Source organism: Diceros bicornis, chromosome 5 (genome assembly GCF_020826845.1).
Source record: "Diceros bicornis minor isolate mBicDic1 chromosome 5, mDicBic1.mat.cur, whole genome shotgun sequence".
Classification (NCBI taxonomy): domain Eukaryota; kingdom Metazoa; phylum Chordata; class Mammalia; order Perissodactyla; family Rhinocerotidae; genus Diceros; species Diceros bicornis.
In genome coordinates, this window is record NC_080744.1 from 28,412,027 (window position 1) to 28,437,240 (window position 25,214).

At 43.7% G+C, this 25,214-nt stretch overlaps 1 protein-coding gene and 1 pseudogene across 1 annotated transcript; both read left to right on the forward strand.

Annotated features, from left to right (window-relative positions):
- Window positions 1-1,134, forward strand: part of LOC131405522 (zinc transporter ZIP2-like) — a 28,991-nt pseudogene extending 27,857 nt beyond the window's left edge.
- Window positions 1,135-17,551: 16,417 nt separating this feature from the next.
- On the forward strand, window positions 17,552-19,967 carry EDDM3B (epididymal protein 3B). The gene is made up of 2 exons (XM_058541059.1): window positions 17,552-17,656; window positions 19,172-19,967. The coding sequence occupies exon 2, from the start codon at window positions 19,194-19,196 to the stop codon at window positions 19,632-19,634; it is 441 nt and encodes a 146-aa protein (XP_058397042.1). The 5' UTR covers window positions 17,552-17,656; window positions 19,172-19,193; the 3' UTR covers window positions 19,635-19,967.
- Window positions 19,968-25,214: the final 5,247 nt, after the last annotated feature.

Sequence of the window (25,214 nt, forward strand, 5' to 3'; positions counted from 1 at the left end):
CCATTCTTTCCCTGGACCCTTGACTTGCTTCACATCATTTTCCCATATCTCTAACCCTATTGATATTGTGCCCCTAGTCCCTCTGGCCTTCCTGTTGTTGCATGTCCACATCTACTCTGGGCTTCATTCCCCTCCTGTTTTTATGTTCTATTGCCACATTTCACTTCTCTTCACTCTCTCAATGCCATGTCCATCCAGTGCACTTCTTCCCTTCCTCCCCCAACTCACAGCCCCTCTTTCTGTTCCTAGATGGAGTATCCCTATGGAGAGCTCGTCATCTCCCTGGGCTTCTTCCTTGTCTTCCTCTTGGAGTCACTGGCATTGCAGTGCTGTCCTGGGGCTGCTGAAGGATCAACAGTGCATGAGGAGGAATGGGGTGGGGCTCATGTCCTTGGACTCCACAGCCATGGGCCTCTGCCCTCACCCTCACAGGGTCCCCTTTGAGCCCTCGTCCTCTTGCTCTCACTCTCCTTCCACTCGGTGTTTGAAGGTCTGGCTGTGGGGCTGCAGCCCACCGTAGCCGCTACCGTGGAGCTCTGTCTTGCTGTCCTGGCTCACAAGGGGCTCATAGCGTTTGGCGTAGGACCGCGGCTGGTGCGGACAGGCACTGGATCACGATGGGCCATGTTCTCCATACTGTCATTAGCTCTCATGTCCCCTCTGGGCCTTGCTGTAGGGCTGGCTGTGGCCCAAGGAGACTCTGAAGGGGGTCGAGGCTTAGCCCGGGCTGTATTAGAGGGTGTGGCAGCAGGCACCTTCCTCTATGTCACCTTCCTAGAAATTCTGCCCCGAGATCTAGCTGGTCCTGAGGCCCCTCTAGCCAAGTGGGTCTGTGTAGCTGCTGGTTTTGCCTTCATGGCCTTTATTGCCCTGTGGGCCTGAAAGAATCCTGACTTTTCTGATGGACTTATCTAGAATGTCCTCCCTACCCACAGGAGACACCTCCCAAATATGTTTGGCCTTCAAATATTTCTTCACTGAGACATTCACTAGGCATCATCTCCATTGACTGGAACCCAGCATTTCCCTACATGAGATCCCATTTCTCATCCAGGGCTGAGAAAAGGAGTTTAGGTTGACTGCCTATAAATTGAAGAATTGACATAAACACCATCTCCAGATTTGACTCTTGTCCCATTTATGCTACTGTGTGTAATCAATGTCCGTTTCACCCTTCCCCTTCAGCCGTGCTATGCTTTGTTTCTCCAGGCTGCTTAGGAGCTTCCTGGTACAGGACATGGCGGAGTGGGGAGTGGGAAGGGCGAGTGTTGGGTGCAGTATTTTCTTCTGGAATCAGGGCCACTAGCCATTCTGTCAGTTGCAGGCCATGCCCCCCAGGCATGGGAGCATTGCTGAAAGTTCAACAACCCGCTACCCACCTTACCCACAGGTCTTGAGAAACTGAGCCAGAGTTTCCAGTGTTTAGAAGCAGGAACCATGGGGATCTAGATTTTTCCTTCAATAACCACACCTACCCCACTCCCAGTACCTATTATCAGCCACCCGCAATGTGTCCTACAGACTTGAGATCAGGCTAACTGACTTCCTGTTTTTCACACTGTTGCCCATCTGCTGACTCATGAGATGCAGGAGTAGCTCAGACTTAGTGGAGAAATAGGGAAAGAGAAATTGTGCCGTATGAGCTCAATCCTTCTCACCAGTTTGCCCTTCCACTATTTTCAGCGTGGAAGCCCAAGTGGCCTTAACATGGACAAGTCTCCCGAGTTTCATTTTCATCTCAGTCTGTCTCCTGTCCACTGCATTCGACTCCCATGAATTAAGATAAACAAACCTCTTCACAAGCCCAACTTACCCACCAGGGATCGGGGAGAAGGCAAGCTTCAGGCAAAACTAAACATAAATGTCTGACACAGGAAATAATTTCCCTGAAGCACCATCCTATTCTGTTTTCTCTTCAGTATTCAAGGCACTCACATGAAAAACACTCAGAAAAGTGTCTTATATTTAGTAATAATAATAGAGTTTCCACGCTGAGTACCCACGGTGTGCCAGGCCCTGTGCTATTGCTTTCACAGATATTATCTCACCGTCTCAACCCCGCCAGGTCGATATTATCCCCCTTGTAAGTCTCTGGGGCTCTTCATATATTTCTGAGTCAGTGATGCTATCAGCATTTGAGGTAAACGTGCAGAGGTTGGTAGATTTTAAGGAAGAGTGAGTCATGCACTGTTTGCCTCCTCCCATCCCAGGAGCCCTTAGATTCACTTCAGCTGCCTCTGCTTTCAGCTGACAGTATTTTCCTTCCTTCCCGTAACCATTTCCTTTCCCTTTCCCAAGGTCCTTACCTACCAAGACAGGAACCATCTTTAGTTTAAAACATATTGTATCAAGAGGAGGAATAAAGCTAGAGAATGGCTCCATAGAGGGACTATCAGGATCAGGAAAAGGAACAAGCTTGATCATTTTTAAAAGATATGAATCCCCAGCAAGGAGCCAAAGAGGGCTATAAGGGAGCAGAAGGTGAATGTGATTTCTGAATGAGCTTGACACGAGGAAGGATGGAATGAGAGCCACAGGACAGGAGGGAGAGCTGAGTCAGCTGGGGAGTGGTAACTGGAAGCCAGATTCAGGAGTGAACCTTGATCCACTGTACCTTGAGAGATAGGTTGCAACCAAAGAAAATTAGAATCACGAGAGTTGAAAAATAAAAATAGGAGGGAAAATACACCGGATGGGAAAAAAGATAATAGTCACAAAAGAATTTGTGTGGAAGAGTTTTCAAATCTCCTCAACCCCTGTGCACCTTCACCAGATTGACTCGGTAAGTGGTGTCCTCTGGTGTAGAGACGTTGCTGCAGGCTGCATGGGAATGGGATACTCCTTATGTTCTTTTTCTCCAATTGGTGAGATTCTGCTCTAAGCAAATCACATTTCATCACCCAGGTTTCCTTTATGTTGGTGACGGGGAGCTGGGAATAGAAACTCAGTTCTCATGTGAAGGACATTGGTTAGAATCAAACTTCTACTACTTATGAGTAACGAGGCCCTATACTCTGCCAGGTGGAGCACACCAGGGGTTGGATACTTTAAGCCCAATGGCCACTTATGCAGGGCCAAAAATGCTTGAAATTGGAAAATCTGTAAATAATAACACATACTTCTCAGAACTGTTGTGTGAATTAAACAAGAAAAATTGAGCGCAGTAAAGTTCAATACTAAAGTTCTGCTGTAGAGTTCACTGTGGAAGTTGTAGGGGAGAAGCCCTGGATGGTGCCTGACCACAAGGAGAGAGAGGTGCCTGGGTTCCAGCTGTTCCAGCTGATGCACTAGACATGAGAGTGATGTCATCTTGAATTCCGTAGCCTAAATTAGAGTTGCAGTAGCAAGCCCAGCTGACACTATGTGGAGCCAAACGGCCTCCCGGTTGAGCCCAGCTGACCCACAGAATAGTGAGAAATAATGTATAGTTATTATGGGTTACTGAGTTTGGGGGTGTTTTGTCTGGTGGGGAGAAAGAGAGAGAGACAGAGTGAAACAGAGAGAGAGAGGGAGAGAGAGAGAATTGAAAATTCACCTGTTTTTGCAGTCCGCCATTCACCTAATGGCAGACCCTGACAATGGCTTCCTCCTCTCGTGGATAATTGGAGCTTTGCCTCATCTTCCTCTCCCAGAAGGAATGAAAGTTTCAACCTGATCATCAATTTCCATCTCCTTGGGAAACATCATTTGCTCCTTGGAGATGTGGCTACACCTTTATCCTGTATCTTGTCAGCCACTTGACAGCACCTCTCTTTGGCCTGGAGAAACTACTTTCCATCTTCCCTTGGCTCTTTGACTCCTTGACTGCATGGCTATGTGAGCTCCAACAATTTCTGCCTTCTGGTATTTATACCACTGTATAATCTCCTCCCCTTGAGTGGGAGTGGGACGTGCAACTTGCTTGTAGCCAATGGAATAGGGCAAAAGTCATGGGATGTCATTCTCAGGGTTATGTTTGTTTATAAAAGACTCTGTCTTAGCAGATGGGAGGAAGAAATTCACATTTTCTGGTTTTGTGAACTAAGCTGCTATGTTGTGAGAGGGATTATGGAGAGGAGTCATGGAAAAGACACTGTTGACAGCCTCTAATAGCTGAGTGTGGCTCCTTCCTGACAACCAGCAAGAGAATTGACCCTCTGTTACAGCTGCAAGGAAATAAATTCTGCCAACAACCTGAATGAATTTGGGACTAGATTCTCCCTTAATGGAGCCTCTAGATGAGAATGCAGCTTGGCCAACACCTCTATTGCAGGCTTGTGAGACCCTGAGCAGAGGATCCAGAGAAGCTGTGCCTGGATTCCTGAACCCACAAAAACTGTGAGATGATAATTGTATGTTGTGTTTAAGCTGCTAAGTTTATGGTAATTTATTATGCAAAAATAAAAAATTAATACAATCTATGTCTCGTCATTTGTTCAAAAACTTTATTGAGCATCTGCTCAGTGCCAGGTACTGTTCTGGGCACATGTGATACAGCAATGAGGCTGAGGCATTTTATTCCACATAGTGGGTCTCAGCCAAAACCTTCAACTATTTCTCCTTTCACTTAAGGGGAAAACATCTCCATGACAGGTAGGTCAGTTGTGTGCACTCATGTGCTGATTGGGTCAAGTTAACAGAGGCCTATCCCAGGATATAGGTGGTTGATTAGATGTGTTCATAGCTGGACTTGTCTTGGGGCCCCAAGGCCAGTAGTACCTCCACTTCCTCTCACCTAGGAATAGTCCCGATATCAAGACATTACGAATTTCCATCATAGGCTTCTGAAGTCCCGATCAGATAAAAGTGGGTCCCAAATGTCAGGCTGGGGACAGATTATGTTGGAACCACCTGAAGAAAGATTTGGACGTGCTGAATCTTGAGCTCCGCATCCAGACATTCTGTGTCAGTACATCTGGAGTGGAGCCCAAGAATCCATAGTGTGAAGACCTCTCCAGGTGATTGTAATAGAAACTAGTCATAGAAAGTTTTCCACTTGTGGCATTCTGCAAGCATGTTGGCAGAAAGAGCTAATCACGGGTTTGTTTATAGTGTTTGATCATATAACTTAGTTGGCTATTGGTCCTTAGGGATTGTTCTGAAATATCTCAGTGAGACAGATTGAGCGACCTGAGTGTGGGGTTCTATGGATACCACTTACCCGTGGCTTCTTTTTAAGACAAACAGTGTTTGCTGTCTTGCTTTTCTATTAGACAAGACACAATTGAAAGGAAGAAGAAACAGTGTTTCTGTCCCAGGGGTATCAGATAAATTTGTACTTGATGAGTGACTGATCTCGCTAGGTTTTCCACAAGTCCACCAGCCCAGATGGTCTTACCATCTCTTATCCCTAGGTATTGAAATAATTCCTCAAGCTTTTGTGCTAGGTTTTGATCTCACCCAAATGCAAAGACAGTTCTGAGAGTCAGATCAAAACAGTTTCCTGGGGCTGGTCCAGTGACATAGTGGTTAGGTTCCAGCACTCTGCTTTGGCTGCCCACGCTTCATGGGTTCGGATCCCGGGCGCAGACCAACACACCCCTCATCAAGCCATGCTGCGGCAGTGTTGCATGTATAAAGTAGAGGAAGACTGGCACAGATGTTGTCTCAGAGACAATCTTCCTCAAGCAAAAAGAGGAATATTGGCAACAGATGTTAGCTCAGGGCCAATCTTCCTCAGCAAAAAAAAACAAAACACTACCACCAAAAAGTAAGAACAACAACAAAAAACAGCTTCCCTACTGTGAATATATTTTAACCTTAATGTGGAGTCTTAAAGTAATAATAAACTATGCATATGCAATCATTTAGTTTTATTAGTCATGTTTCTTGTATCAAATTCATGAGTCTTAAAGGAAAAAACCATTATAAATAATCAAACAATTTACAAATATGTACCCAAAATACCACGCATATACCTCTTTAATAACATAGACACCTGCACACAGAAAATCATTCCTTACTTATGAACTCAAAGAACTGAAAAATGTCTGAGATGGAAGATCATGTAGTACAAGGTCATCATTTGTAAATGAAGAACAGAATGTTGGTATGATCTTCCAAAATTCCACAGCCAGGTAGTGGAAGATCTGGACTAAATCCCACAGCCTCTTGCCCTGGAAATTCTATTCCCTTAGTTGAGATTATGTCATGGCCCAATACCACAATCAGAAATATGGACATGCACTGTGCTTTGTGAAATAATATCACGAAGTGATTCCTTGTAGGCAATTTGTCCAAGGAAATCACTAGTTCTTATGTGCTTTCATCATGACTCACCATCCGACTACTACCTGTGTAGGGTCTTTGCACAATGTCTGTGCTCCAGGATTGGAGACGGGGAGAAGAGACTCAGGTTTTACTTCTGCTGCGAGTATCCACAACTATGGGAACGACCTCTTCAAACATAACCTGTAGGGGATTCTCAGTCTTTTCCCAGTTCCCCTGAAGCAGTAGGAGCCATCTTGACTTTATCTCTGCACGCCCCAATCCTCACTCTGCTCTGAGGTCTTGATAGGAGCTTGATGTTTGCTGAAGTGACCGTGTCTGATCTACACAGTCTGTGAGTCTCAGCATACACGTCGTTCCTCCACTTGGGCCACCAGTGAGACCAAAGAGAAACCAGATCAAGGCACAGAGATGAGAAACTTGTTGGCCAGGCATCCAACCCAGGACTGTGTGCAACAGGAAGTGCGTATCCTGATGGACTGTTCTCACGGAGGAACTTGAAACATTTTTCTGGGTCAGAGTTATAAAAGGGAAGACTTAAGATTGTACTTATTTAAACTCCAAATGTTCTTACTTTCAACTGTGGAGCTTTAAGTAATGATGTAAATGTGAGATTAGAGAACACATCTATACAGAATAAGTTATAGGTATTAGTCAATCCACCTCATCCTTCCAGCTAGAAAAAGGGGGCAAGTTCTATGTCAAGGAATGAGAGGAGGTTGATGGTCAAGTTGAGAAGCAGTTGTGGAGAACAAGGGGATCGGATAGGGTAACAGTCCCTAAAGGAAGGCGCAGAGCTTCTTTCTTTAGGGGGATTCGACTGGCCCCTTTTTCCCACTTTTAGAGGACGTTGGGCCTATTGATCAGTTAGGACTTTTTTATGGCCATGTTTCCATCCCTCTTAGTCAAATGTAATCTGATCAAAATGGAATGTAACAGTATAGACAGAACATTCATGTACTTTAGGAATGTATATGCTGTTATAAGGATTGAGTGAGGGTCAGGATGCCTTAGAGAAACCAGAAAGAGAGTCTGGGTCTGAATTCCGTCATAAGCTAGGCCCCAGCGAAAAGGTGAGGAAACATTCATTTTTGGCACAGCAGCCAAATTAATCTCAGGGCACTTTAACCTACCATTTAAACACTCCATTTGACCCTCATTTAGAAACCGTCTTCACGTCTCCACAGCCCTGAAGGGTCTGAATCTCATCAGCCTCCATCATTAATGCTCCTGGTTGTCAATGCTCTAGTCCTGTTGCAGTAGACTTTTATTTTTCCACCATGCCAAGCCTGTGTCTATTTTAGGGCCTTTGAACATGCTCTTCTCTCTGCTGGAGTGATTCTCCTCCTGGTCACTGTGTGACCAGCTACTTCTCATCTTGTTCAGATTTTGTTCCCTTGGAGGAGTCTTGCCTGCCTACCCTCTGCTGTCACTTCTGTGACACATCCAGACCCTTTCCATCATATTACTCTGTCTTATTTTCCTCATGACACTTATCACTGGGAAAAATAACCTTATATGTTTAGTACTTAGCCCCAGGAGAATGTGGCACCGTGAGAGCAGAAACCTGTCTTTGTTCGCTTTGCAACATCAGTACCTAGAATAGTGCCTGGAACACACAGTGTGCCCAATAGATAAGTACTGGATGGATGAAGAAACAACTGGGAGAAGGGATGAAGACAGAAGGTGTAGGTAGCTTGGGACAGGTGGGTGATTGATCAGCCCTCTTCTGGGGTGTGGGAGATGCTTGTCCCTGACTGGGATGAGGCATATGATCTGGTGAGTGGAGTGACCGTGTTCTTCACAGGACATGTGATTACATCTCTGCTGTGTCCAGCGTCCTCCTGCTGTTCTGTGTCTATATGAAGGATGAACATACTTATGCCATGACTTATTTTACCTAAAGTCAATGGGTTCTGTTGAGTACTGCAATTTTCCAAAACCAGAGTCCCCGTACAATATCTTTAGCCAACAGACACTCCTTCAGGTATAAAACCACCCATGGCTTCTGTGGAGGAGATGCTCAAATGCAGCTGCTGTCTGTAATACTAAGAAGAGCAAGACTTAAGCCATCGTGGAGTGGTGCTTGGGATGGAAACACCATCTCTGTTCAGGGAGGTCAGGACTCCCAAGGCCAAGGACAAAAGTACAGATTTAGTGACATGCTCCCTCAGATCTTTCTGAGTCAGGCACCACAAAAAACCCCACACTGTCACCAGAGCAATCCCTTGAATGCTGCATCTGAACACAGCCTACAGGGCTTTTCTTTCCTGTTCCTCACTGATTCCTGAGTGCAGCCTTGTGATGGAGGTGCGGCAAGGGGCTCTCATTATTCACCCCTTCTTTCTGTGGGTCTACAATTCCGTAATCCTGGAGCCTGGGCTCCTTCCTGACCTGAGTGTTAATGAGCCACTGATTCACCCTTGGAGATAGCCATGGATGCCAGAATGAGCCAGAGTGACTCATCCCCGATGAGACCCAATTCCCTGTTCTCCTCCTTTCCCTTCTTCCCCCAGGTGACTGGCTACCCCCTTCTCCAGGGCGTAGAATTTTCTGGGAGAGATTCCCACCTCTTCTCCTCATTACTAGATTAGGTACACATTGCTCCCTGGACAATTTATTTTATTCCACATTTGACTTGGGCCATGGGTCACCCCTAGTATAATTACTCATACTTGGAGATTTGATGCACCAATTTTGAAAAAATAATCCTGAGGGTGAAATTTTCTTGATCTCGTGATATTGATGGCATTCTTTTTGTCTTTTCCTTTCTTTTTTGTACAACCAGGTTCCCTTCTAACTTAAATTTATGATTCATGAATCAGACAGAATCAATCACATAAGCTTTGTAGTTATTCCCTGTGGCCCTTTACGTTCTGGGAGGCAAAGAGGCAGATACAAATTGAGGCTTCAGCCTCTTAGCCTGAGGGAGAGACAGGGAAAAAATCTGTGCTGCTTCATGACACAAGGAGCTTCTTCTCTTCATTTCTCTCTGTATCCCACAAATCTGAGATTAGAGGGTTGGAAAAGATGTTCCAACCGATTCTGACTGAACGACAGGAGAGGGGCAAAAACAGACACATAGTCTACGAGGCGATTCTGTAAAGAAGTTTATTGCAAGAAGAATAAGGAGCTTCAGCTCAGCAAAGCTTAGAGGGAGTTGGGGGCTGGTGCAATGATGACTAATGCTGATATCCAGGGTGGATGGTGGGGTGGGACTGTGGCTGTGACTGTGTGACTTGGCAGGTAAGCTTGGCACGAAGCGCTGACCCAGAGGTTAGAAGATCACACCCAGGTGAACTGGAATCGTTTGATAGGTGCCATTGTCCCCTGGTGAACTGTTGTTACAGGCAACTCTGAAGTACATCTGTGCCTGTGTCTGTTCATATTTACATTTTGTATATTGTGGTGCCGGTGCTGTGAGGTTGCAGTATGTTATATTTACCTGAACTGGGCTATTATGACAATTCGTTAGGCCATTAGAGCAGGATACATTTGTAGTGCTACAAACATTAGCTACAAAAGCAAATGGAATGTGTTCTTATCTTTGCATCTTTTCCTATACCAATTAACCACTCTCATTGCATCATCGCATTGTTCGTGTGTCATATTTATGTGCTGAATTGGAAACCACTGAGCCCCGGTTAACCCTGGTGGGACATGGAATGAGATCACCATTCCCAAGAGCCCCAGCAGCAGAAGGAGACAAAGCTAGGAATCCTGCTGTGTTGGAACCATGCTTCCTGTAAAAAGAGAAGAGAAGTGTGTCCTGTGTCTGGCCCAGTAATGACACGCTCCCTTCTCACTCACCCTGCAGGACCCTCTGTTGTGACTCTGGATCTTATTTCCTTTCCCTTCCCCTCCCCCAAATCTGTCCTGTGTCCTGGTCACTAACTTCACCTCAGCCCTCCTGCAGTTGCTGTCCCATCGCGGTCCTTCCTGTCCCAGCTCTAGGGCTCATTCTCTTACCCAGTCTCTGCGCCATGGCTCCTGTGAGAACAGACTCAGCTGGTTGTCCTGGGGCTCAGGGGCTGCTGGTCTCCCCACTACTTGGGACTGGAGATGTAGAGCAGCCCCTGTGGTTGGAGCCAGCAGAGAGGGGGGGATCTGAGTCCAGGAAATGAAGAAACCCACAGACTGGCACATGGCCCACTTGTGTAATCAGCCTCTTTGTTGATCATTTTCCAGTCAACACACACCCAAGAACAGCACAGCTGCTGCTTCTGTTGTAACAAAGCTAGTTCCAGGCATCCTGTGCAGGGCAGAGCTCTCTCAATGGTTCTGGTCTCCGTTGATGAAAAATATACATTGGCTGCAGAATGGCCACAGATTTTATAACTCAACTTGTGGCAGGGCACTGAGGGACTGAAGTGCATAAAGGCAGGCCCAGGACTTGGAACAAATGGAGCTAGGGAGGGCTGGTCCCCTTTCGATTTTACTATCTCCCTGGTTTCCTCTCACCAGATGTTCTCCATCTCAGTAGCCCACTGTGCTGCAAACTGGAGCTCTGAATTTCTTGCTGCTCAAAGTCCTGCAGGGAATTAAAGTAGTTTCTTATGTATCTTTGAAGTGGCTTGTTGTTGTTTCTTCTGGTCCCACACGTTGAATTCACTTTCTCTTGTTTTAATGCTGGCCTGATTGTTGCCTTCACTTCCTGTGAAACAGCATAACCTGAAAACACCCAAAGGAAAGTCTTTCTGTAAAACCTGCCAGAGAATGAACAATGGTGTCCTGTCAAGGAGATTGTGCAGAAGGGGGACGTGTATTGAGGTGGGAAAGGCCTCGAGCTAAGAGATGTTAAATCTCTGGTCCAGCTTCTAGGTTAGGAAACTGAATTAGACCCTTCAATGGTATCATATCATCTTCCAACAAAATTAATCCAGGTCACTTTTTACTACCTTTCTCTATTACTGTCTTCTGGAAATGCAATAATCTTACTGTTGATGTCTTCATGTCAACAGGGACACAATGGTGACCTAGTCAGGACTCAGTGCAGAGCTAATAGCACTCTGCCTTAAAATCCTGTTCCTGCTGAGATTCACTAATATATTTTATCATGAAGCAAGTTTATGTAATGTACGTTTCGTCAAAATCATTTTTATAAGTGACGAGGATGTAAAAACTTACTTAGATACAGTGACTCTCCTCTGTGTTGCTGATAGCCACACTGGGTAGAAAGACCTGTATTCAAGTATCTATAATATCACGTAAAGCACGTATCCTGCAGTCACAAGGGGAGTATTCAGATCAAAAACCTTTTCTGATCAGCACATACAGTGTTACCAATAATATTGGGTTTTGGATGTTAACTCTACAAATTGGGATAGTTCACATAAAAATTTGCATTCCTGTCTTATTTTTAAAAATCTGGAAATAATGATTGGCTCACTGAATCTCCACTACCAGAAGGGATCAATTAGAGCTGAGTAGCTACCACCTCTGTTGAAGGGGCCAATAGTTCAGGGTTCTCCAGTGATTCTGCTCTGATAAATATATGGCAAGCAATAGGATATACTGGAGCATATGAGAAAGCCATTTGGTGTAAAAGGAATTCACCTAATTTGGCCTGAATTTGTTTTTCCAAAAGGGCTTGTTGCCTTTAAAACATACATTGTGTATGTGCTTTACCATGTCCCAAAGAGAAGAGTAAATGCTCTTAAGATAAGGATGCAACTTCCCCCACATTGGCATTTCCTTAAGGATAAGCATTTCTCCCTAGGCTAGGATTTTATTGCTGTGCTCATCCTGTGACCACCCAGCATGAGACAACAGACCTGACACAAGCCATGCCCATCAAGACAGCAGACCTGCTCCCAACTGTGTCCATCAATAGCTATTCTGGCAGTGTAATTTGGCAGGGAGATCTTGTGGCTATTGTAAAAGGGACATTGCAATCATATGTGATACATGCTCTTTGATGGTATATAACTGCTCTGTGCACCCCACTTCTTTAGTACCCTTCCTTCCTTAGGGATTTACATCGACAGCTCCTACCTACTGATTCACTCAGTGATGATAACTGCCTGGCTCCTGTAGACAATCGTGTTTATGACCCATCAGGCTTGTTACAAGTGTCCTGAGGAGCGACTCACACAACGTTCTGCCTCATTTACAACCCTTTTACAATAGCCACGATATTGCCCTGACAGCACGGTGATTGAGGGACACAGTGGGTATCAGGCCTGCTGTCTCCATGTGTGTGGCTGTTGTCTCGAGTTGGGTGGTCACAGGATGAGTGCAACAATCAAATCCTAGCCTAGGGAGAAATGCTTATCCTTAAGGAAATGTCAATGTGTGGGAAGTTGCATTTATATCTTAAGGGCATTGTTCTTGTCTTTGGGACATGTTAATTGCTTAAAGCGGATATACAATGAATGAACAGAGGCTACAGGCCCCTTTTGGGGAAAAAAAAACAAAGTCAGGCCGAATTAGTTTTACACCAAATGGCTTCCTCGTATGGTCCCATATATCCTATTGCTTGCCATTTATTTATCATTTTCCCTCTTTTGATCTATAATCTTTGATAGAAATCATTGATGATCAAAATATTGTCCCTTGGCACCAGGGTGGTTGCTGCCTGCCCTGGGTCTGTCATGTCCCTTGGTGCCAGGCTTTTATCTCATTTGCTGCCTCTGGTCTAAGTGGATATTGCCGAATATTAGGTAGAGGCTTAGAGTTGTCAACAGTCACCTTAACAGGAGTGGCTGATTTAATTTTCCCAATATCTGAAGATGATGATGACCCTAATTCTCTAGGCACTTGTAGTAACAGGTCATCAATTTTCTCTTCTTCTATTTGAGTCATTGATTTCACAATCATCAACCTTTCAGTAATTACATTCCGGTCAGCATCCCAATTTTCTAAATCTAAAAGCATTTCGCCCTTTTGTGAAAAGGCAATATGGGCATTGTATGCTTCTAGGTCGAATCAAATGAATTGGAGCACTTTTAACCAGGAGAAACACATGTTTTCCTCTGATGGTTCCTAACTGAAAAATTATTGGTTCTGATTTAAAAACCTGCATTGGAAAATTTGAAACCCCTACTATTTGAACTGTCTGTTTATTCCGAGGGAGAGGGCAATGAATAAGGGTAGGGTTGAGGACAGATAAGGTAGCCCTGGTGTCTACAAGGGCCTTTAAAGTTTCCCCTCCAATAGTTATCTCAATTTCCCCTAAGGCATTTGTGAGGAAGAGGGGAAATACCCTCTCGTAAAGCTTGGAGCAGCCCTATTCCAGTTTATTGTTGTCACGCCCTAAATCCCATTTGAGTTTATGGCAGTCTCTTTTGAAATGACCAGGATTTTTGCAATAGTAACAGACACAGTTATTTTCTTTCTAGGTAGATTTTAAAACGATGTCTTTTGTTGGTTCACTAAGCTGTTGTAGCTGTATACTCATAACCTTAGTGGCTTTTTCTTTTTCCTGGAGGATTTTAGATAGTTTATCCGTAATAGTGACAAGAGCACTACTGTGCATTAAAGTCCAATCCATTCATGTCTCTTAACTAACTTTGCTAATTCCTCATCTAATCCTTCTAAGAAAATTGAATTTAAAATTGAATCATGTTGATGATCCTCAAAACTTTCAGGAGCCATCCCAGAGTGCTGTTCGAAGTTTTTCTCAAGCCTTTCAAAATAATCAAAGATAGATTCCTCAGGTCTATGCTTGCATTGAGGGACCTTAGCCCAATCTATCTTCCTGGGAAAAACTACTGGAATGGCTTTATGTAAGTTTCAAGCAATATCTCTATACTCCTTATGGTCATGAGGCTCATGCTTACAGAAATCCTCCAGGGGGTCTCTCCAATCTGCCCCTTTTGTCCATTCATTTGCTTTGCTCTCAGACACCAGCAAATGCACAAGCTGATATAAAGCTGAATATCTTGGTGCATATGTTCTAACAATTGAATCAAATTTTCGAGCAAACCCTAAAGGATCTTGCAAAGCGTCTGGGAAGTTCTTCATCAAATTCTTAAGTTCAGTTCTAGTCCAGAGAGTATACACAAGAGCAGGCTCACCTCTCCCAGTAAAAGGTTTCTCCTTAAAGGGAGACACTATAACTTTAGGACTTTCAGTATCTGCTCTCTGAGAGTTACTCCTTGTTTTCTCTGGGGGGGAGGTGGTGGGGAAGGAGGAAGAGGAGGTGAGGGAGGAGGAGGAGGAGGAGGTAGAGTGGATAGGTCAGGGTATGGAAGCTCAGAAAGGAAAGGATACAAGGGTGCTGAGGGAGAAGAAGGAGATGAGCTCTGAGGTGCCAAAAGTGACAGTGGAGGAGGTAGAGGAGATGAGGGGGATGGGACAGCTTCTGACTTCTTATCTCTCTTTAAATCAGAAATAGTCTCTGTCAATTTATTGTTAGTCTCCTGTAAAGAAGTCATTTTATCATTATTACATTTTGAAACCTCTAAATGCCAACCGTAATAAGCTTCCCATTCTTTTGTTTTAGGTTTATAGCTGGCTTTTTCAACCTGTGTGTGCAAATACAGCAGTTTTGGGAGGCCAAACGTTCCCCGTTTTAGCCATTTACGACTTAAGTCATCCTTAGTTAATCTTTCCCATTTAGTTAAATACTTGCAAGCATCGTTTCCATATGCATTACGCATGAAACCCGCTGGAGTCCTAGTGGGAGGTTGTCCCTCCAGGAGCTGGCCAGCTTTTGAAGCACAGTTTCCCATTTTCTTTTAGTTTTGTTTGTTCATTTGTTTTTTATAAAGTCTGAACAACTTCTAGGAACTGTTTAGTGGGTCACAAGTGTGCTGCTTTGAGTGTTACTCCCTAAAGGAAGGTCGTAATCACTCTCTTACGTGTCTCGGTTTCTCCTGCTGCCAGTCTAAGACCACTGTGGGGGTTCGGAGTGTGATGACCAACCCTCATGTGCGTGTCCCTGGATGAACCTATAATTAATTAACATGAATGATAGTGGAGTTCCCTATAGGACTGCTGCACGTCATGAGGATTGCCTCTGACACTCCTGCTGAGGTTTTTTTCAGTCACTTGAAAAACGCCTTTTTGGCCAGGAAGAGCAATGTCCCTTTTCTTCAGAGCTGAACAAGTTCAGACACCCATTTCTCTATCAAGCAGTTCTTTTCAGACCTTATTAACATAATTCTTTCCAATTTTAAATCCAAATTAAAAGGGCAACCAACCCAGTTCACTCCAAGCTTCCCGTAAGCTCCCTTGGCCTAGGAAATTCCCCCCAGGTTTTTCTCCACCTAGGAAATGTACTAGTACCCTTCAAAGCCTCTAGTCTTAAGACCTTAAAACAGCGCAAATAAACTCTTGGACCATCAACTTAAAATAAGGAGGTCCAGGTTTCAGGAGAACTCACCCAGGGTCACCTGAAGAATGCAGTGATCCGGGTGGGGCTCAAAGGGCCCCTGTGGTACCAAGTGCCAGTTCAGTGAAGATTCTAGGTGGTCTCTAGTGGGTTTCTCTGAAATCCTGCTGCAACTATGCCAAGAAATGTCGACGCAAATAATCCATAACCAATCTATAAATCAAAATTGGGGTGAGTTTATTATGAGCCAACTTTTGAGGAACATATAGCCTGGAATAGTCCTTTCACCAAGAAATGGAGCACTCCAAAGAAGTGGGGTGTACAGAGTGGTTATATACCATCAAAGAGCATGTATCACATATGATTGCAATGTCCCTTTTACAATAGCCACGACATTGCCCTGTCAGCACGGTGATTGAGGGACACAGTGGGTATCAGGTCTGCTGTCTCCATGTGTGTGGCTGTTGTCTCGAGTTGGGTGGTCACAGGATGAGCGCAACAATTAAATCCTAGCCTAGGGAGAAATGCTTATCCTTAAGGAAATGCCAATGTGTGGGAAGTTGCATTTTTATCTCAAGGGCATTGTTCTTGTCTTTGGGACATGTTAATTGCTTAAAGTGGATATACAATGAATGAACAGAGGCTACAGGCCCCTTTTGGGGCAAAAAAAAAAAAAAACAAAGTCAGTCCGAATTAGTTTTACATCAAATGGCTTCCTCATATGGTCCAATATATCCTATTGCTTGCAATTTATTTATCAAGCTGAAGATGGTATCTAAGGTGGCGACCTCAGTCATTCTGGTGAGTTGCTCAGTTTTTCTGGGTTTCTCCCATGTATACATATTATAAAGCTTTGTTTGATTTTCTGCTGTCATTATGTCTCATGCCAATTTAATTCATAGCCCAGCCAGAAGGACCTAGAGGGTAGAAGTCTTGTCTTCCTCCCCTACGCTACTAACATGCTTTGAAGATAAATCCTGGTTATAAACTGAACATTCTGACTATAGGACAGGAAAAATAATTTTCCCTCTATCCTTCTAGGTTCTTGGCTGAGACCACGCCTGTAATAAAAAACAGAATAACAAGATTAAAAGAAATAGAAGTTTAATAATATGTATATCTCCTGTATACATGGGATATACCCAGAAAAACTGAGTAAAACTCACCCAAATGACCCAAACTACCACCTTAAATACCATCTTCAGCTAAAGACAAAAGAAAGATTGTGGGGGTGGGATACCAGTTATGGCAGATGACCAGGAAAAGCACAGCAAACAAGGATAAGGTTGTTATGCAGATTTAAGTCCTTGCCTTCTCCATTGATAAGAGTTTCTTGTGATTTAAAGTCATCCTCTTCCTGGTACTGAGAGGGAGATACTCTTACAGATGGAAATTCCTCTTATAAACGTAAATGTCCCTTACAAAAGGGTAACATCTAGTAGGTTTTCAGAGCTTCTACTGTGTCTGCTGTTTCTCAAAAGTAGCCAGCTCAAAATAATCCTTATGCCAAAGAGGCGTATTTTGGGGTGGCATATTTTGCTACTCTTCATGGCATTCTGATAACAAGGTGGCCCATTGAGAGACTCAACCAAGGTGGCTTAGCTAGGAGCAGCCCTTGAGAAATATGTTGATAGAAAACACATTCAAGGATCTCACTTTATCAATAAATTGCACCTTTGACTAGATACTCTTTCACTTCTCAGTGAAGGTCCCACAGTTCACAACTCCAGAGGTGGTTTTCCCCACTGAAGTTCCCATAGAACATAGCCTAGCTATTCAGGGACTTTCCCCCAGAAGTTTGTTGGGAAGTGAGTTTAGGAGCCAGATCTCTGGTTGTCTCTGCATAACTCCAGATAACCCCTCTCTGAGGTTACCTCTCCTCAGGGCCTTGCAACTTGTTTGTGCCCAGAAGTCAGTCTTTGATGTTTAGCACCTTTGCTCCAGGCTATTCTCAGAGTGAACCCAAGTGTTCTAGATGAGAAGATATAGGAACAGGTTCACATAGTGAGGCTGTCCCCTCTCCTCCACCAACTGCCAATCAGTTGGAGTGCTGTACCCCCCCACTGCTACTCTTTTTCCACTGCTGCAGACTTCTTGGTTCTAAGAAAACGGGAAGGACACAGACTCTCTGCTCTTCAGATTCTCATACTGATCTCCACTACCATCAGTGACGTGAGTGTTGGATCTGAATAGGTTGAGTTAGAAGGGCTGGTGCTAGGGAGTTTGGGGCAAAGACCGAGGAACACTTGAATGGGCTTGATTGAACCTCTGGATGGTAGAGTTAAGAATGGAACATGATCCAACTTGTAGGAAGCAAAAGTCTGAATAGAACTCAGCATTAATCTCACTGATGCAGTCCCTCTTCCGCTGCCACCCCCAACCCCCTCACCAGACTTCCTCTCCAATCTTCCCAAGCATAATACACTGAAGCAGGTTCAATCCTGGTCTTCTCATCCTGTTTAGGCCTTTTAGACCAGGGATAGGGCACCACAAACGAGAAAGTGCCTACCCCTTGTGCTGTGCCTGATGTAGCACTTGACACCCTCAGAGGTGCTCTCATAGACGTATCTCACTAGACGTTTACAGGTCTGTGGTTTAAAGGGAAGCTTTTTTCAAACAACTCTACGCCCTAACTTTTGACCAGAGTAGCTCCTGTGAGGGCAGTTTCAATCTTGGTACTTGAGCAATATTTCAAAACTGGAGTTCCTTTATGACAGCGTTCTTAATGACAAATCAAGATCATTTATAATGATGGTAGTTAGGGAAATGGCCTGTGAGAAGAGATGTGGTTAGAGAAGTGAGAAGTGTTTCACACAGGCTTTGGGGAAGTGTTAGAAGGAAGTCAAGATCAGAGAAGCACCATCTTGCAGAGTCAGCGTAATTGCAGCCTGAGATTTTAGGGAACCAAAGACTTCTTGTTTGGAAAAAACCTCCCAAGTCCTTATTCATCTTCTACATTCCCTTGAAAGGTGACAACCCTTTCCATTCATAGACGTGAAGCTTAAAATATCATTCTCTTTTATTTTTTTAATTTTTTGTGAGGAAGATCAGCTCTGAGCTAACATCCATGCTAATCCTCCTCTTTTTTGCTGAGGAAGACCGGCACTGAGCTAACATCTATTGCCAATCCTCCTCCTTTTTTTTCCCCAAAGCCCCAGTAGATAGTTGTATGTCATAGTTGCACACCCTTCTAGTTGTTGTATGTGGGACGCGGGCTCAGCATGGCCGGAGAAGCGGTGCATCGGTGTGCGCCTGGGATCCGAACCCGGGCTGCCAGTAGTGGAGCGTGTGCACTTAACCGCTAAGCCACGGGGCTGGCCCCCCATTCTCTTTTGAATACATGCTCTTCTGAGAAGTGACCTGGCCTATAAAACAGAGCTAGCTATAGGGCGACTGGTCCCTCAGTTTCAGTGGAAGAGAGGGCAAACAGGAGGTGTTTGGAATTCTCAAAATAAACTTCATCCATTTCTTACAATTTGGTGCTTGTATCACTCAGGCTTTAGTATATTTTCAGTTCTTATAAACTTTATTATCTAATGAGACTTATCTTCTATTTTGGGAACCAAATGGTAAAATTGGGCCCAAGTGCCTACATTGGCAGGGAAAGGAATTTGAAGGTGGAGCTCAGCTCTTAGGGCAATGTCGAGATAGATAATGCTTTCCTCTCTCTTCCCTGTGGACTCATAGGTGGCTCTCATAGGTGACTGAGATGGCATCTTCTCTAACGGTCCTAGGCCCTCTCCTGGCCCTGCTGTTCCCCCTATGTGGGCTCCTTGTACACAGCCAGAGCCTTTCCTGGAAGGAATTCATGAAACAGCATCACCTGAGCACGAGCTTGGAATTCAGTGAGTACAGATGCAATGATCTCATGAGGGAAAGAGAAGCTCTCAGAGGCAAGAACTATCACATCTTCATCTATACCTTTTGGCACAAAATAGAGCATGTATGCATCAGGAACTGGAGAGATCGCTACAGAAATGTATACGTATGGGCCCAGTATCCCTTCAAAATACTCAAGTGCTACCAGAGGAATAACAAAAACAGCTACAAAGAGCACAGGAGCTACAACTACATTGAATTCCATTGTGGCATGAATGGGTTTGTTGATAGCATAGAGGACATCCGGTTGTTAGAGATTATCAGCAACTAGAATGTCTACCCTCACCCCCAGGTTTCTAGTAGAGTGTTCAATGCTTCCCTAGTGGTGGCCCCTGCCTGTATCAATAGCCCTTGCTACTCCTCACTTTGCATTTATGGCCATTGTTTTCCAACTACTTAGAGTTATGTACCACATGGTTTCTTGATATCATAACTTTGCCTATGTTGTTTCTCTGCCTGGAATATCCTTCTGTCCTCATTCACCTCATTTACTTTTACATTTTTTTTTAAGATTCACCTCATCCGGTATCTCTTTTTGACTAACCGAGGAATTTTCCTGCTATTGACTCTCCTTGTACCCACCCAAGCTGAATGATCATCCTTTCCCTAAATAAACTAAATCGTCCCAATGTATGTGACATTTATATTTGTTATGTGTGCAGAGTATGTGTTGTGTGATTAGTAGAAATGTTATAGGTGTGTGTGACACAGATTATGCTTGGATGTGATTTGTGCTGTGTGTAGGTTTAAGCTGTGCACTGTATGTGTGTGTCTAATGTGTATAATATGCTTACCTGTATGATGACAGTGTAAATGTTTATGTGGAAGATATGTATATGGGGAAGAGTTGTGACCTAGGCTTGATTGTGGTGAAATGCTGATGTCCAGCCAGGTTGAGGGGCGTGGGCAGAGCTGACTGGGTATAAAACATGTAGCATTTTCCTGGCTCATAGTAGATGCTCAGTCAGTTTCGGTTTTCTTCCTTTCCCATCCTTTGGCTGGTACATTAATTTTAACTTTGATAAAACAAACATGACCAGTGCCCATCAATCATCTCTTCTCTCTAGCTCTAGAAGATGGGGCTTTTTAATATAAATATACTGGGCCAGTCCCCTGGTATAGTGGTTAAGTTCAGTGCACTCCACTTCAGTGACCAGGGTTTGCGGTTTCGGATCCTGGGCGTGGACCTACATGACTAGTCAGCCATGCTATTGTGGTGACCCACGTACAAAATAGAGAAAGACTGGCACAGATGTTAGGTCAAGGCTAATCTTCCTCAACCAAAAAAAAAAAAAATAATGCAGTAGCTTTCATCTCTATGGAAGCTATAAATTCCCAGGATTAAAAAGGACCTTCTCCACCAGCCGCAGACTGACAGAGGTCCCTACTGGACTCATTCCTTAAGAATGTCTCAAAGGAGGCTAATGCATTTTAGATAGCTTAAGGCATTATGTTTCCTGCGGAATAACACATTAATAGAAGATATTAGCACAAATGGTTTATCTGATAGTAACCATTTTCACTTGGCAGAGAAATAGGGTGGGGTTAGAGAACTTTAAAATGCAACTCTTCTCAAGAATAGGGCTTAAGATAAATTTTGTAGGAGGGAAGAGGAAGTGAATTGGAGAAGGAAATGTTGAAGACACAAGTAAGTAGAGTCCATGAGAATTCTGTTTGCTAAGTGGGGGAGAGAGATACAGAGTAAGAGAAATGTTCACTTCACGTAATTTACCTAGGGCAGGTATGAGGAGGAAGAAATACTAAACATTAAAATACGTTGTGTTCTTCAGCCTCCTGCATTGTTAAATGACTCCAGCCTTGAAACAATTGGAGAAAAGACCAAGGTTTCATCATTTTCAATTAGGTGACTGCACACCTTCCTAGAACTCTGGCCTCAATGAGAAGCCAATGAATCTAGGTTGCACATTATGTTCCAAGGACAGCTCCTTAGCTTTGCAATTTTTCAGTGCACCTAGGAACAAGCAGACACCTGGGAGACGATGACCTATACCAACCAAACTCACAAGAGATTAGTGTTAAACCACTAGTTCTTCATCAATGATCAATTTACATATACGGAATACCGATTTTTTTCCTCATCTGATAAATGCTGCTTCAAAACATAGTGTAGGACAGGAAAAAAATCTTTTTCTTCTACCCTTCCAAGTTCTACAGCACGAGTGGGAAAAGACAGCAGATTTGAAGTTTTCTAACTGAATTTACTCTTCAATTATATCAATTTTGGTACGATTATAATATAATTTAACAATTATAATAGAATGCAATGAGTGCTGTAGAGTCTGAACAAATGAATGCTGGAACAGGGGAAGAAGGACGAGGGAAAGCTCAGAGGAGAGGACAGTTGAGCACAGCCTTGCAAGATGGGTAAGAAACCAAGCTGACTAGGTTAGAAGGTTATTCCAGGCAAAGGAAATAACACATGTAAAAGTACGAAGTGTCAAAGTATAATTTTTTCTAAAGGTTAAAAACATGGCTATCATGAAATTTTTAAAAAATAAACCCATCACATTGATTAAACTCATAAATAAACCCATTTTATTCACTCATTCATTAATGAGGAAATCAGTAACTTGTTAAAATTTTGGTTTATAGAAATTTATATCCTCTGCCAGACAAAATTCATTTCATTGCTATGAACGGGAAACATCTGGGTTGTTATCAGTTTTGTACAATTTCATTTCTACCCTGCAAGTCAATCAAAGATATACTCCCCAATAGTGTCTGCTCATCCCCAGTGGGTCTGCTAGACAACTCCAGTACTCCAATGAAAGGATATCTTGTAATCTCTTTTGTCTATTTCCAAGTCTTGGACAATTTTCCCCTTCAGATGATATGGAAAACTTATGACTTGTGCAGGAAAATATATAGAGCTCCTATGACTCATGTGGAAAGGAAGAAAGGCATTGTAAGAAATAGTATGACCTAGCAATTGGACAAAAAAATCGTATCATGTGCCCAAATTGGCCAATAGGCTAAGAGTTGGGGGCCATTTTGAGCATCAGGCCTTCAGCTCTGCAGAAACAATAGAACTAAACCTCACAAAGGAACTTAGAACCCTTCACTTAGCATCAGCCTCTGACTCACTGTTCTGGCCACTCACTGGTCAGATGCCTGACACAGAAATACCTCAGCAACCATGGAAGAGGGAGTGTTTTAAGAGGTCTGAATATGGCTGATGATTGTTATAATAAGTAACTGTTTGGTTAAAGATACTAATCTTCTGTTACTCCAGTGACAAGGGTTTGGGGCCATTACTTTTGCAGTCAGCAAGCATATAAAGGTCTAGGGAAATGAACAGACCAAATAACGGGTGGGAGTGTGAAGACTCAGGTGTGTTTAAATAGAGACCTCATAAGTGGCACACCTCATATGCCTTGAACCTGCTTTAGAAGTGTAGGGCTGGCACAGGGCCAAACCAACCACCAGGGTCCATTTTCTATGCAGGGAGCTTCTGACTGGGCTCAGGACAAGCTACTCCAGAGTATGACACTTTGGCATATTGACTATTTCAAGCTGAAGGAATCTGAGAAATGGCAGGTGCAGGAAGAACTTTCTCACCTTCCCCTGAAGCAGGTCATAAGATCTTCACGTGAGAGGTGCCCTCCCTATACCCAGAGGAAAGGTGCATCCTTATCTCTGAAGATGGAGAGATGCTGAGAGGAATCTGAACAAACAGGTCTTGCTGAGTTTCCCCCAGTTTATTACACTTAGCTCATACCCTTTGTTCTACCACATCTTTCCATGACTTCCCACTCTGCATCAAACCTAGCATAAAAGTGCTCAGATCTAAGTGCTTCTTCAGGTCTTCATTTCCTTAGGAAGGCTCCTGTGTCATGTAAAACTCATATTAAATAAATTTGTATGCTTTTCTCTGTCTTTTGTTACAGGGGGCCCCTGCCGAGAACTTAGAACTTATTCGTCTTCCCCTTCTGTTCCAAGATTTGGGATAATTTGAAAGAGATAGGTGGCTGGCCCCATGGCTCAGTGGTTAAGTGCGGGCGCTCCACTACTGGTGGCCCAGGGTTTGGATCCCGGGAGCGCACTGATGCACTGCTTGTCTGGCCATGCTGAGGCGGCGTCGCACATATAGCAACTAGAATGATGTGCAACTATGAAATACAACTATCTTCTGGGGCTTTGGGGAGAAAAAGGAGGAGGATTGGCAATAGATGTTAGCTCAGGGCTGGTCTTCCTCAGCAAAAACAGGAGGACTGGCATGGATGTTAGCTCAGGGTTGATCTTCCTCACACACACACACACACACACACACACACACACACACACACAGACAAAACAAAAGAGATAAATAAGAGAAGCAGACTCTCCCATTCATGCCCTCCCCCATCTGTCTTACACGGTACTCATGGTAGCAAGACAGGAATTCACCCACCTGAATTAAGACAAAGTGGAAATTTCATCTTAGAAATCAGGGAGAAGTGCAGTTCTGAGATCTTGGGCATTGGGTGAAAATAAGTGTCAGCCAAGAAAAATGATTCTTAAGTGGGAATCGGTATCAGAATCACTGTGGAGCTTATTAAACACGGACATGCAATGGCCCTACCCCCCAAGATTCTGATTCAGTTGGCCTGGGATCTTGGCATTTTTAAAAGTTCCATAGGCAATTCTGATGTGAGGCCAGGGTTGGGGACCCCTGCCTAAAGACGTGGGTAACTTGATTTTGTTTTCCTCTGCTCATGGGATTAGGGTACTATCAAGTTGTGGAACTGCAGAGAGAAAGGGGACTATCCTAATACACCTGGCTGTAGAATAGGATATACGAGTGCTAGGTGAACAGACAGCCTTTTTTTTTTTTTGAATTAATAGACTTATTTGCTCAGAGCAGTTTTAGGTTTACAGGAAAATTGAGCAGAAAGTACAGAGAGTCCCCATGTGCCTCTTCTCCCTTCCCCCCTCTTAACCACATGGCACACAGTTTTCCTATTATTAACATCTTGTGTTACTGTGGTACTTTTGTTATAACTGATGAACCAATACATCAATACATTATTAACTAAAGCCCACAATTTACATTAGGGTTCATTATTTGTGTGGTACAGTTCTATGGGTCTTGACAAATGCATAATGTCATTGTAGGGGAGGAAAAAGTTTTCCTTGACCCTCCTAGGGTTCCTGGCTGGGTCTGAAAATTATACTGACAAAGACAGTTTAACAGCGGAAAGCATATAAATTTTATTAAATTTTTACAAGTGCATGGGACCCTTCACAAGAGAATGAAGAACCAAATAAGTGACCAGAGATGGAAGCTTTTATATCTTTTAGACAAAGAAACAATAAATTTGTGAAGAATTGATAAGATAAAGGGTTTTGGTCTGTGGGTAGTAGATGGTGAATAAGTAACAAGGTTTGTTTATATAGCTTTCATGGCCCTAAATTCCCTATCTCTGGTGATAAGGATGTCTCCTCTCCTCCTCGTATAGGGAGGGTACCTTTCACATGGGAGATTTATCTCCTGCTTTAAGGGAAGAACGGGGAGGGGAGATGTGAGAGTGACCTCCCTGCTTCTGCTGTTTTCTTAACCTCCTTCAGCATAAGAGAGTCAATATGCCAAGGTGCCATGTTTTGGGGTGGCACGTCATAAACCCCATGATCATGTTTCCACAATTACAGTATCATACAGGACAGTTTCAGCACCCTAAGAATCCCCCATGCTCTGCCTATTCACTCATTCCTCCCACCACCTCCCAACCCCTGGAAATCACTTATCTTTTTACTTTCCCCATAGTTTTGCCTTTCCTAGAAAGTCAAATAGTTGGTATGGGGGAGGAAGACAATTCCTCTACCCTCTAGGTCCTTCTGGCTGACCTAAGAA

Coding starts and splice junctions, on each gene's coding strand:
- EDDM3B (XM_058541059.1), top strand. CDS start 19,194: ATGGCATCTTCTCTAACGGTCCTAGGCCCTCTCCTGGCCCTGCTGTTC.